The sequence below is a fragment of the Miniopterus schreibersii genome (genome assembly GCF_964146895.1).
Source record: "Miniopterus schreibersii genome assembly, chromosome: X".
Lineage (NCBI taxonomy): Eukaryota > Metazoa > Chordata > Mammalia > Chiroptera > Miniopteridae > Miniopterus > Miniopterus schreibersii.
In genome coordinates this window covers 104,332,652-104,349,876 of record NC_138104.1, presented here as the reverse complement: position 1 = coordinate 104,349,876, position 17,225 = coordinate 104,332,652, and the positions used below count along the sequence as shown (strand labels likewise).

General features: G+C 51.4%; 1 protein-coding gene across 2 annotated transcripts in view; it reads right to left on the bottom strand.

The window, feature by feature from the left end:
• Window positions 1-404: 404 nt before the first annotated feature.
• Window positions 405-17,225, bottom strand: part of ANOS1 (anosmin 1) — a 95,816-nt gene continuing 78,995 nt past the window's right edge. Inside the window, exons 7-15 of one of the 2 annotated variants that reach the window (XM_081126143.1) lie at window positions 15,392-15,597; window positions 14,116-14,260; window positions 12,322-12,468; window positions 9,952-10,046; window positions 6,963-7,134; window positions 5,952-6,172; window positions 4,446-4,584; window positions 3,776-3,827; window positions 405-3,661 (exon numbers count right to left, since the gene is read on the bottom strand). In XM_081126143.1, the coding sequence (XP_080982269.1) occupies window positions 3,652-3,661; window positions 3,776-3,827; window positions 4,446-4,584; window positions 5,952-6,172; window positions 6,963-7,134; window positions 9,952-10,046; window positions 12,322-12,468; window positions 14,116-14,260; window positions 15,392-15,597 (1,187 nt within the window). In that variant the 3' untranslated portion in view covers window positions 405-3,651. The other variant, XM_081126142.1, reaches the window with a different exon arrangement.

Below are 17,225 nucleotides of genomic sequence, written 5' to 3'. Positions count from 1 at the left end.
ACTTAGACGTAGCATTTTATGGATACATCCGGGGGGGGGGGCAATTTGAAGTTGCCGACTATTGATACAAAATGTCCCTACAGCCATCAGGGCAAAGATGTAGCATTTCACGGACACATCAGCTTAAAGCTGTAGAGTGTTGGTACAAAATGACACTGAGACGACCAGGATGAACAGTTGAGGCGTGATCAAAGCGGTCCGGGGCGAGGGTTGGCAAACTCCGAAATGCCTCCGGAGGGTGGGGCGCTGTCCCCTCGCGGCGACCAGACCTCGCGTTCCACTCATCCTGACGCCGACGGTTACGCCGGAATCTCCCTGGCAGCCTAGGAAACTGTTCGTTTTTCTTCTGAAATGAAAACTATTTTTCATTTCAGGCAATAAAGAAATGGGTCTAGTCCGCCGGGCGGGTTTCAGGATGCTTTATTGCGGAATCGGTCTGTACAGACTCTAACGTGGAAATAACGCATCGCAGGACACCGGGTATTTACAATACATTTTTGTTTTTTACAACTTTTTTTTTTTACAAGATTATGTCTCTGACGTGACAGACGCGCACACAAATCGGACTTAATTACACACATAAATAAATACGGGCTTCACGGGGCCACTGGGAAGGGACGTGAATCCCACAGGCCGGCGGGGTCAGTCTGTTACCTGCACACGACGACACCATCAGGTAAAGACACAACGACTGCACATAAGCCTGTCACCGCTCTGCCCCCGGGAAACTCGCCGCCATAGTGAGGACAGGAAAGCGCACAGTCGCCGTCTCTGTGTCCTTGCGTTTTAGAGGGACTGTCATGTCCGTGCAGCAGATCCTTAGCGTGGGGCTGTGCTTCCAGGTGAAGCGCGTGCGAGAAACGTGAGACACCTGCCGTCGCGGGGGAAGCCCGGCGCCCGGCACCCGGCGTGACAAAGGGCGTTAGGCTGCAAGTCATTTTCGCCAACGACACCGACACACGGTGCAGGCTTTTCAGCGGCGTCCAAGACGGGAGCGTGAGAACCTCCGGGCTGTTCCCTCCCGGGCCCGCATCGGGGCCAGTTCTCGTCCCGTCAGCAGAGACCCGCCTGCGGGCAGGGGTCCCCGCTGCGGTGGCCGGGCGGGCAAACGTGGGTTTACAGCTGTGAGAACCCGAAACCGCCGGTTCTTAGGTTATTCTTTGTTCGTTCCTGTATTACCATCCACATGAACAACTGTAAACCTACGTTTGCCCCTCCCTGTATTTTTCGTCACATGAGAAACACATCTAATTTCAATGAAACGTATTAGAGATTTAGCTACTAAAAATATGGGTTGTTTTTTTAAAAAAACAGGTTTTTATCCCTTTGTTAGGGCACTCAAATGTTTATAATTCAAAAAGTTGTAATTGTTTTTTGTCACTTGAATATTACTATTGAAATTCATAAAAGAAGCTTGTGTTTCTTTTCCTAATTAATAGAATTTTTTCCCAATATTAATGAAATTGAAGCCACTGACTATTATTGCGAAATTAGGTGCTCGTTAGAGCTGCGTGAGAGACTGTAAGGGAAGCTGTAAGCTCAGACCTGCGTTAGAACTAAAAACATACTTGCTCCATGCCCATTACCCAGACAAAAGAAACATAATTAAATTTTATACAGTTAAACCTAGAATAACATTTTGTGCCTGTGGATATATCCCGCCTTTGAAACTACGGGACGGTACAAACATTTGCTGGCCCAACGCTGGGATTTCTTCAGGACCAATTAAGGTGAGAGAAACCTCTAGCTGACGATTACAAGTCTCAATTTTAGGAATTTGAAATTCTGACGCTGGTGAGGACCCTAGAATGACTTGTGGTCCCAGAGACGCGCTCTAAGGTGTTGATCGAGGCGGGGGTGGGGTGGGGGTCGGGGTTAAATGAAGGCAGTTTCCTGTTCTGTCCCAGGTCAGGGGCCACAGAAAACCATTCAGAACCACCCGGACCCCCATTCTGAGGTTTTCAGTCGTGTCCCTTGTATAGAGCGTCCCAATGCGGCGTCACCAACTCTGTCGGAAGCGCAGGAAACAGCCCCGAGTAGCTGAGAACAGGCACCGGGCTCCTGGGCGGGCCTCCTGGAGCCGGGCGTGGATGTGAGAGACCCGGTCGGTCTCCCCCCTCCCCCCGTCATTGCCGCTGCTGGGAAACGGCAGTGACGCCGCCCGGAGCGAAGGCCCTCTGAGCTGGGCACCCAGCCCAGGAGAGGTCACACCTCTGCACGTGCTCAGGGGACAGAGCACCTGGGACCAAGTCCTACTGGCCACACCCAACAGTAACGTCACCAAAAACGTCCCCACTTTACACGCGTAGATCGTGAGACAAGGAAGCCTTTCCCCCCAACTGTTGATGGCTCTTTTCTGATCCTGTATTTTCCCCGTCCGTGTTCATTCTACCTGTGGGGCTTCTATGAGGACTATGTCTGTATCCGCCGTTAAGAGCCATGAAAACCCTGTCATCGGCGATTCATTCTCAGGGTACATGCGTGTCTCTATCCACATATATGTGTGTGTGTGTGTGTCTGTATATACAGGGTGTCCCCAAAAATGTATACACACAATGTCTGTAGAGTCTATTACATTTTGAAAATGAGCTGTAGGTCAATAAACACTGCCGTTATAATTATTCAAAGTGCGTATACAGTTTTGGGGGACAGCCTATATAATACACAGACACGCACATCAATAAATGTTTCTAACCCCGTTTGTGGGTATTCCCTTAGGAAAGACCTACTCAGCTAAGCATCCCCGTGTCTCAAGCTGCCCACAGACACGGGAACACTATATACTGATAACATGTTTGGACTTGAGTTTATGCTACAAGGTGGCAGTTTGGGGCCTGGGAAGTTTTCCAAACAGTAACATACGACAGATTTGCAAAAGTGAAACTCAAAGCCCCCCTTTTATCTTCCTGAGAACATTCTAGCATACAAATAGGTTATTTTGATTAAGAAAAGGCCAATCTTACTAAAGATGTGAAAATATTCAATAGTTGGGATGCTTTCATTTTAAACAAGAGGTTTTGTAAATTTTTAGACACATCGAAGCGGTAAACTGTAGCAGCCGTGGGTTTTGTGAGGGGAAAATATGAGAGACTTTCCTGATATCTTATTTATATTATAGGGTAAAATAGTAAAAATCAGCCCAGAAAGGCATTTTAATTTCTCCATGGTGACCTTGGATGGCAGCTTAATTCACTGAACCCTTCCTGCTTTGGGTGTCTCTATAAATCATAATTTACAGACTGAACCCTCGCTTGTCTTTGTATAAAATGAAGCTTACATTACATAAAGCTGTATGTCAATTTTGTCTATTTCGAGTTAAAATTTCCAGTTAAAAGTCGCATGTAATAAAAATCACCTTATGCAAGATGTGAACAAACAGGGCCTAAAAACAGCATCCTCTTAGCCGGCTTTGTAAATGAAACCAGTCATTTAATCTCAAGTTCCACTGATTAATGTTACGCTTGGTTTGTGCATGAACCTGCGTGCTGGCTGCAGGGGTTTGATCTGAGTTTGCAGCTCCCACTCCGGGTCTCAGTCCTGTGATAATTCAGTGGAGATTAATCAGCAAAACCACACGTGGAACGGGATCCGCAGTTCACAGCCGAGTCTGCGTTTCCTCTGCTCTCGCAGGAGACGGGTGGCCAGTGTCCTTCACTCGTGTCTGTCGCCGTTTCCAGAGGCAGCGGGGATGGAGAGGGGTTACCCGGGAGGGGTCCCGTGGGAGCACCCACGCTTCCTCCCGCGAGCCCAGGGCGAGTCCAGAGCGGCTCAGTACCTTTCCGGAGAGGAGCTGTAGTGATGGGGGTGGCGATGTTTCAGGTGGGGTCCTGAGGGGAGACAGAGACACGCCTTGGTCATTTCCTTCTTCCGTCCCTGAGCCTGAGTGTACTCACCTGAGCTCACGCCCTCTCTCTGCCTCTCCCCTGCCCAGTTGGCCCCTTTCCCTCCTTGGTTTGGGAAACAACTGTAAGTCACAAGAGAGCTCACAGTTATATCAGCAACTGCAAATTCTCTTTCTCCCTTGAGAAGTTTAAAAATTCACAAATACTTGGCCCTGGGTGGGTAGCTCAGCTGGTTAGAGCATGGTCCCCATAGGCCAAGGTTGCGGGTTTGAGCACAGACAAGAACCGACCAATGACGCGCCGATAATGGAACAACAAATCCATGTCTCTCTCTCCCCCTTTTCCTCTCTGTAAAATCAATAAAAACATTTTTTTAAGGTAAAGGAAGGATTTGAAGGAGAGAGACAAGGAAAGAAGGGAGGGGGAAGTTTTGATTAAACTTCAACCATACAATTTATGCTAAAACAAGAGCCAGTGAGTAGACACAGATGGGAGGAAGGGCCTCAGATACAGGGAACACCCTGTTCCACAGGAGTCGGTCACGATTCATTCTAGTTTTGCACCAGGACTGTTCTCTGGGGGGGGACACAGTGGGGCTCTTACTGTGCGCTGGGGGCGGGAGGTCGGGCGTCCGGAAGGTTCTGATGGTGGCTGGCCCCTCGCCCCCTGTGGTCAGCACCTGGACCTCCAGTCGGTACAGGGTGGACGGCCTCAGGCTGGGCACGGCGAGGATGGAGTGATCCTGAGGGGGGCACACAAAGCGACACGCTCGTCAAGGCCTTTGGGAGGGAAGACACACAGTGGACGCATGTTCTGTGGCTGCTGCTCCCCCCAGGTGCCACGTTTCTGTGGACGTTGCCTCCCAGGTGCCACGTTCTGTGGCCACTGCTCCCCCCCCCCCCGTGCCACATTCTGTGGCCTCTGGCACTGCAGGGTGATTTGGAGTCTATGGCTCTGGTTTCTAGAGTCCTCTGCTGCATGGTCCCCGCATCCAGCTCAGTTCCTGGCAGCCTGAGACCCCTGGCAGAGCTCACAGGGGCCGGGGCCAGTTCTCAGGGCCCACCCTTGGGATCACATGGTTTATTCCTCAACCGAAGACTTTCCCACGGTCTGCGGGTTTCCCGGGCACATCCTGCGATGCGAATTCTCGATAATCCCTATTTCCGTGAGCAAGCTAACTCTCTTCCTTAAAATACACAATGTCTGTCAGTGCCCGTGGCCCAAAGTGTTTAATTTTTTGCCAACATATGCTTCTCAAAACTCAGTAAACCTAATATATTTAGAAAATAACTACTTTCTAATTCCATGTAACCTTTCCTTCCAGGATTTAGGGTGTTGTTGTTTTCTTTTTGAAGCAGCACTCGGCTACTCTGAGGGCATTTTTAAAGACGGTAAAAGCCCAGGCATGGGTGGGTTTTTTCAAGCCAAGGAATTAGGTGGCATGGAAGACAGGCCAGCTCCTTACGGCTGCAGCCGAGCCTGAGGGGGGCAGGGGGAGGGAAATAACAGGTTTCTTTTAGCGCTTTTCTCCCCAATTAACACTTCTAACTGGGCCTGTGCACTTGGGGTACAGGGACACGAGCGAACAAAGGTGGCGGAAAACGGGGAAATGACTTGGACACAGTGGAGATGGGAAAGGTCTGCTGAGGGGCTGCCTCTGGTCACCAGAATTTATCTAGAGGACCGTTTCCTCTACTTACAGTGATGCTTGGGCGTGTCTTTTCTCGCAAAATAAAATAGTCATGCCCTGGCCGGTGTTGCTCAGTGGTTAGTGTCAGTCTACGCACCGAAGGGGCTCGGGTTCGATTCCCAGCCAAGGGCACAAACCTGGGTCTCAGGTTCAACCCCCAGCCCTGGCTGGGGCACGTGCGGGAGGCAACCAACGGATGTGTTTCTCTCACATCGAAGTTTCTTTCCTCTCTCTCCCCCCCCCCTTCCACTCTCTAAAGGGTGAGGCTCAACAACCAACAATAAATAAATGAAACATTCGGGAGAGGAAACGGTGGGACTGAGCCTGAGCGAGCCAGGGCGGAGCGTGGCGGCGATGCCGACCCTGGTGTCATGAGACGCGAGCAGTGGGTACCGGCCACGTGACACGGGGACACCTACTGCGGGCAGGATCTGGGACTGCGAGATGATGCTGTTGGGCAGGCTGTTCTGTCTGCTCTCCGTGGTCACCTCCGCCCATGTCACCTGGAAGCCGGTCATGGGCTGGTAGAGGTTGGCCTTGGCCATCTTCCAGGCAAAGTGGCCGGTGATGTTGCCGTCCTGGACCGCGAAGGAGGCAGACAGGTTCTCGGGCTTGGCCAGCACTTTGGACAGAGCGGGACCTGCGGCGGTGGGGAGTGGGACCTGGGTTAGCTGCAGAAAATGAGCTGAGGTGGCGCCTGTTTGACGTTTGGGGCGGGGGGCTGGGCAGCCTCCGAGCAGGGTGACCCGAGTCTTAAGTGTGGTCTCGGACAACCAGCTCCGTGACAGACGGGGACCGCGCCGGACCAGGCCCCCATCACGGCAACCTTGTGCCAAGTGCCACTGATCCTCTGAGTGTCCCAAATAAACGTATGCACACTTTAACAGCTGATAACTCACTTCATTTTCGCTCCTTTTCAGGTTTAACGGATTTGAAATAATGGGTGAAGCCAGACTAAGCTTTGAACAGAGAATATTTACCTCAAAGTGCCCCTAGACTTTTTTTTTATGGGGACACATAAAAGATAAAGTTTATGGTACAAAATCAGCAACCGTCAACACACGGAAGGAGCACAAATACCGCAGGGAATGACTCCCGATGTTTGCGATTCCGTTGCTTCCCGTTATCAGCAGGGCCTGGACCAGAACAGTTCTCCTTTTCAAAACAGGTGTTGACCAAAAAAATTATTCGTTTCTGGAGATGCTTTTAAACGTTGAAAATGAACTGTGTGTTCACAAACACTGACGTTATAATCATTCGAAATGCGGATACATTTGGGGGGGGGGGACACCCTGTGTATGTTACCTCCAAGTTGGCCTGTCCCATTGCAATGCAGACAGAGGGGTGCCGCCTGTTTTTAGGGGGCTGTGAGGGGTGGTTTGGAGATGTCTGCAAGCGGGCCGACCTCACGGCGTTCGGGTGACACGCACCTGCTTCCCCGGGGCAGCTGACGTGCGTGCGGCTTTTCCCCTGCAGGGCGGAGCAAGGCGGGGTCCTGAAGAAAACCGTCTCGGCCTTCGGGCGGCCCTTGGGCCGTGTGGGTTGCACGGTCACCTTATATTTGCAGGAAAAAGATAGATCTTGAAGAATCATGTAATTTTCCTAGGGGGAGAGAGAGGAAGACAGTGGCAGTAAATCTCACTGGGGATGAAAACATTGGCCGGAGGCGGGATGGCACTCCCGCCACGGTGTGTTCTGACATAGTGGGGAGGTGCCATGTGGCTTCTGTAACGAGTATGTCAGACCCTGTCCACGTTTCAGTGAGCGCCAGCTGAGCCCTCCCTGGCGTGGCCACGTCCTCTGGAGTTCAGAGCCTAGGAATCACGAGAAAGCAGCCAGCTTGCACCTCGCAGCCCGCATGGGCGCTGGCCTGAGGCCGCCAAACAACTCTGCTTATTTCAAGTGGGAAAACGCCCACTCGGGCTCCTCTGAGACACAGGCTTGGCTTATAGACAAGTTTAAAAAAAAAAAATTAAGATATTTGCCCTGGCCGCCGTGGCTCAGTGGTCAGAGCATCGGCCCGTGAACCCAAGGGTCGGGGATTCGATTCCGGGTCAAGGGCAGACCCCTGGGTTTCAGGTTCGCTCCCTGCCCCCAGTGGGGTGCGTGCGGGAGGCAACCCATCGATGTGTGTCCCTCACACTGAGGTTTCTCTCTCCCCCCTCCCCCTTTCTTTAAAAATTCAATGGAAAAAACATTCTCTGGTGAGAATTAACAAAGACAAAATGAAAAAAATGAAGCTCGTCTCTGCCACGGTATTTCCCCCTTTCCGGGGTGCTGCTTCCCCCCATAACAGCGCCACGAAATGGAAACACGAGGAACAGGCTCCATCGCTGAGCGTGAGGCGGCTCGGGGTGTAACCGGCTGTAACGGGAAAGAGGACACTCCGGGTGTAACTGTCCCCGTTGCACTCGCCCGCGCAGGTTGGCGGTCACCAGGGCTTCGTGTCAGAGGCAGGTGAGGGGCCTCGGCCGGCTGCCCTCTGGGGAAGGGCAGGGGTCACTGCCACACAGCGGCGTGGGTTGGTGACAAGGGTGCCACAAGAATTCAAATAAAACCGCCGGGCATGAGTCAGCAGGAGCAGCCACGGCTGAGACGCACAGGGCAGGGCCTGGCCCTTTCCCCAGACGGGCGGTGCGTAGACCCCGAGCACAGTTAACACGGCAGGGTGCCCGGGACGCCGGGCCAGCCCGCTGTCTCTCTGGGAGGCTGAACGGCTGTTCCCCAGGACTGAGTCTGGGCTTTGTGGGGCCACAGAGGAGCCCGAGTCACCACTAACGACTGTGCTTTGCAGACGCCTGCAGCCTGCTTTCAGGTGGCGTGACAGGAGGTGGCAGGAGCCACCACAGGTAAGTGAGCGGATGTGCATTCCCAGCAGGAAAGGAATTAAGAAGCTCTGCACGTCATTAAAGATGGAGACAGACAAGTCCTAAGCCCTTAGCAAAGCACTTGTTGGAGATGTGCGATTCGTATTTCTGCCAGATATGTATGTATACACGCCCAGCAAAGAGTTAGGAGCACCCTCTGAGCTGCTACAGACGCTCAGCCTAGGGGGGCCACCCCCTGAAAATCAGCCGGGTGCCACAGGAATCCAAGGCACATGCAAGTAAACAAGCAAAATCCCCCCACCCCAACCCCAAAAGACTTAGGGAACCCTGCTTCTATTTCTTTCTCTGCTTTCCTCCAACCAGTTCCTTTTTTTAAAACATCTGTTTCTTTCTTTCTTTCTTTCCTCCTGTCACGCCACCTGAAAGCAGGCTGGAGGCGTCTACAAAGCACAGTCGTTAGTGGTGACTCGGGCTCCTCTGTGGCCCCACAAAGCCCAGACTCAGGTCACACATTTTAGGAAGAGGTCAAGGATAAATGAAAACAATGCTGGTAGCACAGGTCAAATCCAGTAAAAAAAAAAAAAAAAGTCAAATGAGTGCCTGGCTGGCGAGGCTCAGTGGTTGAGCATTGACCTAGGATCCAGGAGATTGCGGTTCAATTCCCAGTCAGGGCACATGCCTGGGTTGTGGGCTCCATCCCCAGTAGCGGGCGTGCAGGAAGCAGCTGATCAATTACTCTCTCGATGTTTCTCTCTCCCTCTCCCTTCCTCTCTCGGAAATCCTTTTTTTTAAAAAAAAATCGAGTGTTTTTGCAAAGTAAGCAATGTGCTCTCTCTCTCGATCTTCAAGTTATGTGTCAGACGGGATTTAAAAAATACTTCAGTGTTGCTTTAGAAAATATTCAGCAGACGAATGTTCTAGTTCAAGACCATAAATCAGTGTATTAGACGTGTGGGGCCTCGCCATGGGGACTTCAGACTGTCCTGCTCTGTCACATACCATGCATGGTGCAGTGTCCTCTTTCTTAAACATGTCCTGTGGTTTGTTGAGTCTACTCACTAACTCATGATTCCTCTTAAAGTTAAGAGTCGAGACATGGGTCTGTGGTATATGGGACAGGGAGTGTCTGTTATTGCTGGGTGACTCGGTGGCACTTGGGGATGTGGCACAGTGAGACGCTAAATCATAGGATTGTGTAGCATCTCACTGGGAAATTAATACCTTTAGATCATGCTGCCAAGGCAAAATTCAGAGGGCAATTCATAGCTTTTGTCCAGTTCAATGAAACACAGAGCCCAGAGCCTTTCCCTGTGGTCTGGGCTCCTGAAGTACTGGTCCCTCCTGTCTGCCTCAGGACTTGCCATGTATGATACCACAGTGAGCTCTCATGTGACACTGACTTCACGAGAGGAGAAGTGAACACAGGGACTGTCACCTGTTCAGTCTTCACCCAGGCATTTGCTCAATAGCACATGTGTGAGAACAATGTATCCGTGAGACATACAATGTGACATCTTCCAGTCCAATTTTATACACACGAGGAAAGAGTGTAATGACCATTCAGAATCAATCCGTAGGACCATGGACTCACCTGGGTTGTGCCTGATGATGCCTCTGGCCTGGAGGTGTCATTGTGGGCACAGGCTTCTGGAGACCACTGCACATGGTAGCGACTCACGCTGGGATCTGTAGGGTCAGAACGAGGGCACAGAGAGAACAGTCTGGAGTCACATCCAACACAGTCCCATGTCCTTGAAATGTGACAGAACAGGGGGGAAGGAAATAAAACTCACAGGTGGTCCCCAAACGCATATGTGAACCAAAGGAGGCACGCAGGTCTCGCAAAGTCCTGATTGTTGTTCCGTTATTAAGACTAAAGTTGGGAGCCCAGCTGGTGTGGCTCAGTGGTTAGTGTTGGCCTGAGCACTGAAGGGTCCTGGGTTCAATTCCTGGTCAAAGGCAGGTACCTAGGTTGCAGGTTTGATCCCTGGCCCCAGTCTGGCACATGTGGGAGGCAACCAGTGGATGTGTCTCTCTCACATTGATGTTTCTCTCTCTCTCTCCCCGCACCTCCTTTCACTCTTTCTAAAAATCAATGGAAAAAATATCAGATTAGGAATGGGGAGACTCATCGCGGCCAAAGGGCACAGTAAGATCCAGGTGAGCTGAGAGGCTGGTGAGGCTACGGATAACTAGGAATTCATGTCACAGCAGGACTGGGCATCGCCATAAAAGGTGTCTCCTCTCCTACATCTGTGATAATTACGAACGGGCACATCTCATAATGTCGGGGAGCTTTGCTCGTGGGTCACACAGTGACTGCCCACAGGCTTCTGGGAGGACGGCGAATGTGGGTGGAACTGGGAGCCCATGCTCTCCAGCTGGCTCTGCTTTGGGCTCCCCAGGGCTTCCTCCAGCTCAGCCACCTGCCAAGAGTCTGGCCTCACAAGCCCGGCGGTGTTTCATGTGTTCATTTGACTTTCAAATTTAAGATAAAGAGGGAGATGGGATGGGTATAATTTAAGGAGAAGGGCTTTTGGGGAAAGTACAGAATTCTAGATATGACTTATTCGTAATACACTGTGCAAGGAAGAGGCCCTGTGATCTAGGGGAAATCCCCAATGTTGGCGACTGACAGCAACGTAAATTATTGCAGTAAATCGGCACTCAGATCAGAGTTTCCACCACAAGGCGATGGCTGCGCTCCAGGATCGCTGGGAGCCGTGTGTGTGTGTACACACGTACGTATACAGACATGCACACACACACTCTCCCATCGATGTTCACATTTCCAGTACCACACTAATTAAATATAATGCTACGGTTTATTGATAGTAACACAATGTACTAATATAATTCTAATTTAAAACCAGTAAATACCATAGAGCAAATAAATTTTATAATTCGATATGGATTATAAACCTGTTATTAAACCTTGTAATGGGAATATATTGATATAATTTTTAATTTAATAATATAGAAATGAAATTTGACGTATGAGAGGGATAAACCGTGACTGGGACTGGAAATGCTATGTCAGCTACACAATCGGTGTCAGCAGCTTGGAGGAAAATGCTGGAAGGAAATGGGGCAAAGGTCCATATTCCTCCCGGCACCTCGGCTGACCCCCTGAGTAAAACAGCACTTTAGAAGGATGAGAGGGATTTTACAACTGGGCTCTTGAACCAAAATAATTTGCTTATGTTTATAAAATGCGCAGGAGGGATGAAAAGAATGCAAACAAATATCCCGAGTCGACAGAGCAGGCGCAGCAGAGTTTGCCCTAAAGATTTGAGCAGACGGGAAGGCTTCGCTCTAACGTCACCTCGGCGCTCACCGTGAAGGGGCACCTGAAGGCGCCTAATGTGCTTGTGCCGTGGGTAAGGACACATAATCTATCACGGTATCTCCGTCAGGCAGAGATTTAACACAGCATGAAAATGCAGGACAGTGCAGAAGGCTCATACAGCGTTACGTGAAAATGTGTTACACACACGCTCACAGAGTGACAAACAGAGGCACAGGCACCTCTGAAAGGAATCCCCTGAGGATGTTGTTTCCATGGGACAGGTGACTTTTTTTTCTATTTTCAAAATTATTTGTGTTATGGGTCTTGTTTTGTTGTGTGTGTGTTTTTAAAAAACTAAAACCAAAAACTGCAGTGTGAAACAATGAACCGTTTTTGGGTGCTGTGGACACATCAGCCTTCGGGGGAAAGGCAAGAAGAGAGGCCAATGTCCCCGAGGTGAGAGAATTTAAGCAGCTGACTACCACTGATCTCAAAATGTGACGTAGATCCCTGGGTGTGAGGAACCCTGGGACTCCGGAAAAACAAGGCCTTCAGAAAGGCAGTGTTTTCTTGAGGACCTGCTTTCCTGAACATCAATACTGAGTTTTCACGAGGCCTTTTACATCCCTGTGGGATTTAAACCGACGAGCACAGGCAGGAGACCCCGGGTACCTTCGGTCTTTTTCCAGTACACCTTGACCTGCAGCTGGTTGTCTTGGTAGAAGGGGGAGCCAATTTCCAGCAAGCGGCCGAGTCGGCGTCTCTGGAAAGGGGGCTGTGTTCGAATCACGCCTTTCCTGGTTTTCCCAAGCTGTTCTTCTGCAAACAAGGCACAACAGTCTAAGTCACGGGTCAAAAATAACCAGGAAGCCTGCTGTCAATCCCGGCGTATTTAATTTCATGGTTATTTACTCATCTTTAGTGACTAATTTTTAAACAGGAGAAGCCAGATGGAAGACCCAAGGCTCTGCCCGGGGGGTTGGGGGTCACCAGCCCCCATCTTCAGGGGCTTCCAAAAGTCCCCTCATCAACACAACAAAGGTACCTTTATCCCTGTATCACTTAGGAAATTCCAAGTGCTGTAGGAGCTGGGTGCCAGACATCTCGAGGAAGGCCAAGTCCATATTTCCACTGTAAGTCAGACCATGACAGGCCCGTCCTCTCTGGGAGGCAGCCGGCCCACCCGGGAAGCAGCAGAGCCCGCAGCGCCCGGGACGCTGCGGGGAGGCTGGGTGGGGCTCAGAAAACGAGCTGAGCTCCCGGCAGCACCGTGGAGTCAGAGTGTCTACCTGGGCACACCCACAGCTTTCCTTAAAACAACTAATCAGGGATATAAGGTTTTCCCAAGCCCCCTTAGGCGTCTGATTCCATCAAAAATCTGTGATGTTGAGAATTCACCCTCGGACAGTGACTGACGCGTAGAAACCACGCCCCATCTCTATATGGATTTTGTCTCCCTCTTTTCTATCCCCCGCAACTTCTATTTTCATTATAGATGTAAGCGTATAGTTTTATATATCTCAAGACTAAACCGTTTTTGCTTTATCGAAACAAAAATGCACCGACCGGTAGGTAGTGTTCGGTAGTAAACAAAAACGGAATGACACCGTTTCTGTGGTGTCCTGCGGAGGTCTGAGCCTAACTGGTCCTCCTTGACAATCCTCCACGTTCAGAGAATGGAGCCACTCAGCTGTTTTTTCAGACGTCAACATTTTGATTAAGTTTACAGATGGAGAGACTCGGAGTATTTTCTCTGCAGCCCGTTTTTATTTTGCAGAGAAAGAAGAATATTCCAGTTAGTAAAACACTTGGAATCGGTCAAACCTGGACACACTCCTCTTCCGTCCCAAAAGCAAGGTACGTTCTGGAAACACTGTGTCTCCTCCTTCCAGGGACCGTTTCATTAAACTGCGCAAACTTTCCCCCTCTGCCGAGTAGAAATATCTACTCTTAAAGCACCTCGCAGCCGGCAGACCTGGGACGCCATCATTCCAAAGGCACTCACGCCCGGCCGGTGGGGCTCAGTGGCGGAGCATCGGCCTAGGAACCAGGAGGTCAGAGGTTCGGTTCCCGGTCAGGGCACAGGCCCGGGTTGCGGGCTCCATCCCCAGTTGGGGGTGCGCAGGAGGCAGCTGATCCATGACTCTCTTATCACTGCTGTTTCTCTCTCACCCGTCCCTCTAAAAAAATCAATAAAAACATTCAAAAAAAACCTCACTCACATGCTGACATTTACTCTTCTGTAAAATACCATTTCCCTCGCTGACACCGTAAACTGGTAATGACTCTATTTCCGGTTGGCTCATGGGAAAACACAGTGCTCAGGCAGAAGTCACACCTGTGATTACGAGGTTGTCCAGCAGGACTGGGCTGCGAGACTGAGCAATGGCCGGCTGGGTCCTGCACACGCTTCCGCGTGACTGCCGGGCGGGTGGGGAGTGTGTGGCGAAGCTGGGGGACACTTACTGTTGCCGGCGGGGGGCGTGGAGGAGAAACGCAGGGCCACCTTGGCACTCTTGAGGCGTGTCTGCCCCCAGTAGGCGACGGCCTGCAGCTCCACGCTGTACTCGCAGTCGGGCGGCAGCCTCTCCAGGACCACGGCGCTCTGGGCCTGGGCGCGGGACAGCCAACACCGCGGCGTCAGCAGCGCCCGCTCGGGCCCCGCTCAGTGTCCCCAGGAGGCAGACCGGCCTCTCCCCACGGGTCCCTTTAACTTTCTAAGCTCAGCTTTGTCTCTGCCTCTAAGATCTGAGCCCAGATGAAGGGTGGGGCAAGTAAGTTTCACAGAAACGTCAAAACACGATTCCTTGTTTGAAATGGTGTCCCCAAGCTTCTGGAGCAGCACACAAAAGAGTAATTCTGCCCCCGCCCCTCTGCAGGTACCGCCTCGCGGAGAAGAGGGAGCTGTTTGCAACGAACCAACCGAGGCTCAGATGGGCACCTTCAACACCCTAGTGTCTGTGGCCCTGGGCTGCGCAGATAAGCACATACGTTCTGTGGGTGATCTCTACGGCCAGAAGGCGGCGTGAAGAGAATTCGTGTTCTTTATTTAGCTTATTTTTTTATCATTTACTTAATAAACTATCATTTACTTCTGCAGTTGAGACTGCCTTTCGGACATGAGGGGGTCAATGGACTAAATTCAGTTGTTTCACCTGCGTCATCAAAGGCACGGTCTCCCACTCTCTGACCTTCGTGGCTGAAAACGAAAGGGAGGGAACCCTCCTCCGTGCAAGCCTGTCTCAGCTCAGCAGAGGTGGCTGTTCGCATCCTCCCACCCGGAGTCTGAGTAACCCTCCTGCAAGAGCACAGCCCCTGCAGGAACACACCTCCCTGCAAGAGCACACCCCCCTGCAGGAACACACCTCCCTGCAAGAGCACACCCCCCTGCAGGAGCACACCCCCCTGCAGGAGCACACCTCCCTGCAGGAACACACCTCCCTGCAAGAGCACACCCCCCTGCAGGAGCACACCTCCCTGCAGGAACACACCTCCCTGCAAGAGCACACCCCCCTGCAGGAGCACACCCCCCTGCAGGAGCACACCCCCCTGCAGGAGCACACCCCCCTGCAGGAGCACACCCCCCTGCAAGAGCACACCCCCCTGCAGGAGCACACCTCCCTGCAGGAACACACCCCCTGCAGGAACACACCTCCCTGCAAGAGCACACCCCCCTGCAGGAGCACACCTCCCTGCAGGAACACACCCCCTGCAAGAACACCCCCCTGTGGCGCCCACTCACCCCGTCCGTGGTCTTCCTGCGCTTCTTCCTCGTGGGGACCAGGGCCGTGCTGCTGGCCGCCCAGCTCCAGAAGACTTTGTAGTGGTGCACAGGCAGGTCCGGCTCCTCGGGGACGTCCCAGGCCAGGGTGACGGTCACGCTGCCGTCGCTGTTGCTGGTGGAGTTGGCGAGCCGGAGGTTGGCGGGAGCTGGGGGTGGGGATGGATCTGAAATCGCAGGACAGAGACGCACCGTGTGACTCGAGTACCGAGGACACAGAATACGAATCTTTGTGCGTGTGCTGACCTCGGGGTCAACGCGTGGGGTGCTGTCCTTCCTGTAGGGTGTCCCCCAAAAATGTACTCGCACACTTAGAATAATTATTAAGGCAGTGTTTATTAAAATACACTTCCTTTGCAAAATTGAGCTATTGGCTGTTAAAGTGTGCATGCATTTTGGGGGGACACCCTGTATGTACACTAGCTGGAAACAAGCGGTAAGATCCCCCCTTTTCAGTCTCAATATACAGGCTCCCAACAATCAGATCAGTGCATTGGGACAAGTGAGAAACGTCGAAGAATCCGCCTAGACATCTCCACAGCACTGTCACCAGCCAAACTGTCACTGTCCCCAAGGTCTTTCCACTGCCGGCAAAAATTACAGGTTTTACCCAACCCATAAACGTGCTTTTTTTTTTCCCCCTGGGGAGAGGTAGGGCTAACAATAAAAATATCCACAAATGGTATTCATAGGGGAAAAAAAAGCATGAACCTGAGTTACCCATCTACCGACAGCGTAGAAGTTTCTATAAAAATAAGTATTCGAAGTTTTGGGAAAATCAGTCCATTAAAAGGAAACGACTATACTCGGTAGCCAATCCATTCTGGTGAACCACAGACTAATTTTGTGTTTAAATACAACCATAAAGAAGAGAATTACAAGAATTTTGGTTTTTCTGTGAAAATCAGGGCTACAGCCCATGAGTACCAGGCAGCGAGCCTAAACTCAGCGAAACCTTTGTACCCGGTGCCTTTCCTTTCTCTACCGAATTTTCCGTTTATTTTCAGAGGTGTTTGTGGTGGGTGGAAAAAAGTCCCTTTCCCTCTCCTGACCTGGTCTTGATCAGAGCTGGCCCTGCACCCAGCTCAGACGCACCAGGTCATCGCCCCCGTTTGGGCAGAGAATTATTTTGGGCGCAGTCATTCTTTCTTACAGCAACATTTCCAATCTTATGACCGGTGTAGTTTCGCTTCTGGAGGCAGCCGGAATATATGGGCTTTTATTAAATAAAAACGCACCGTCTTTGGAAACATTGTCACATGAAAAGGTTAGGAAGCGGTTAGTCTGCTTCTGCTTTTACAAATGCAGCCAGAGCCTATCCGTGGCGATGGAGGAGCAGGCCCGGCTCCCGTCCCTGCCGTTCCCACAGCGAAACGTGGGCACAGAATTCACAGGAGACGCTACTCCGCATTCAGTGAAGATGCGTCTCGGGAAACGGGGATGTGACGGAGCCGGTGGCCGCCGGAAGGACCCTCTTGGAGGGGGGGGCACCATCCTAAAGCCGGGTGCTGGCGACAGTTGCAGGACTCGGAAATGCTAAAAACCACCCGACTGCAGCCTCAACGTGAGTGGGTTTCATGGGGTGTAAATGATATTTCAACACAGCTGTTCATTTTTGCCCCCCAGTAAGGCGCTTTTCTACACTTGGTGAGACTTGAGTGCAATTAGGAAAGATGTGCTAAATGAGAGAGAGAGAAACACTGACTTGTTGCTCCACCTGCTTACGCATCATTGGCTGATTTTAGTATGTGCCCCGGCCAGGGATCAAACCCGCACCCTGGGTGCATGGGGGTGA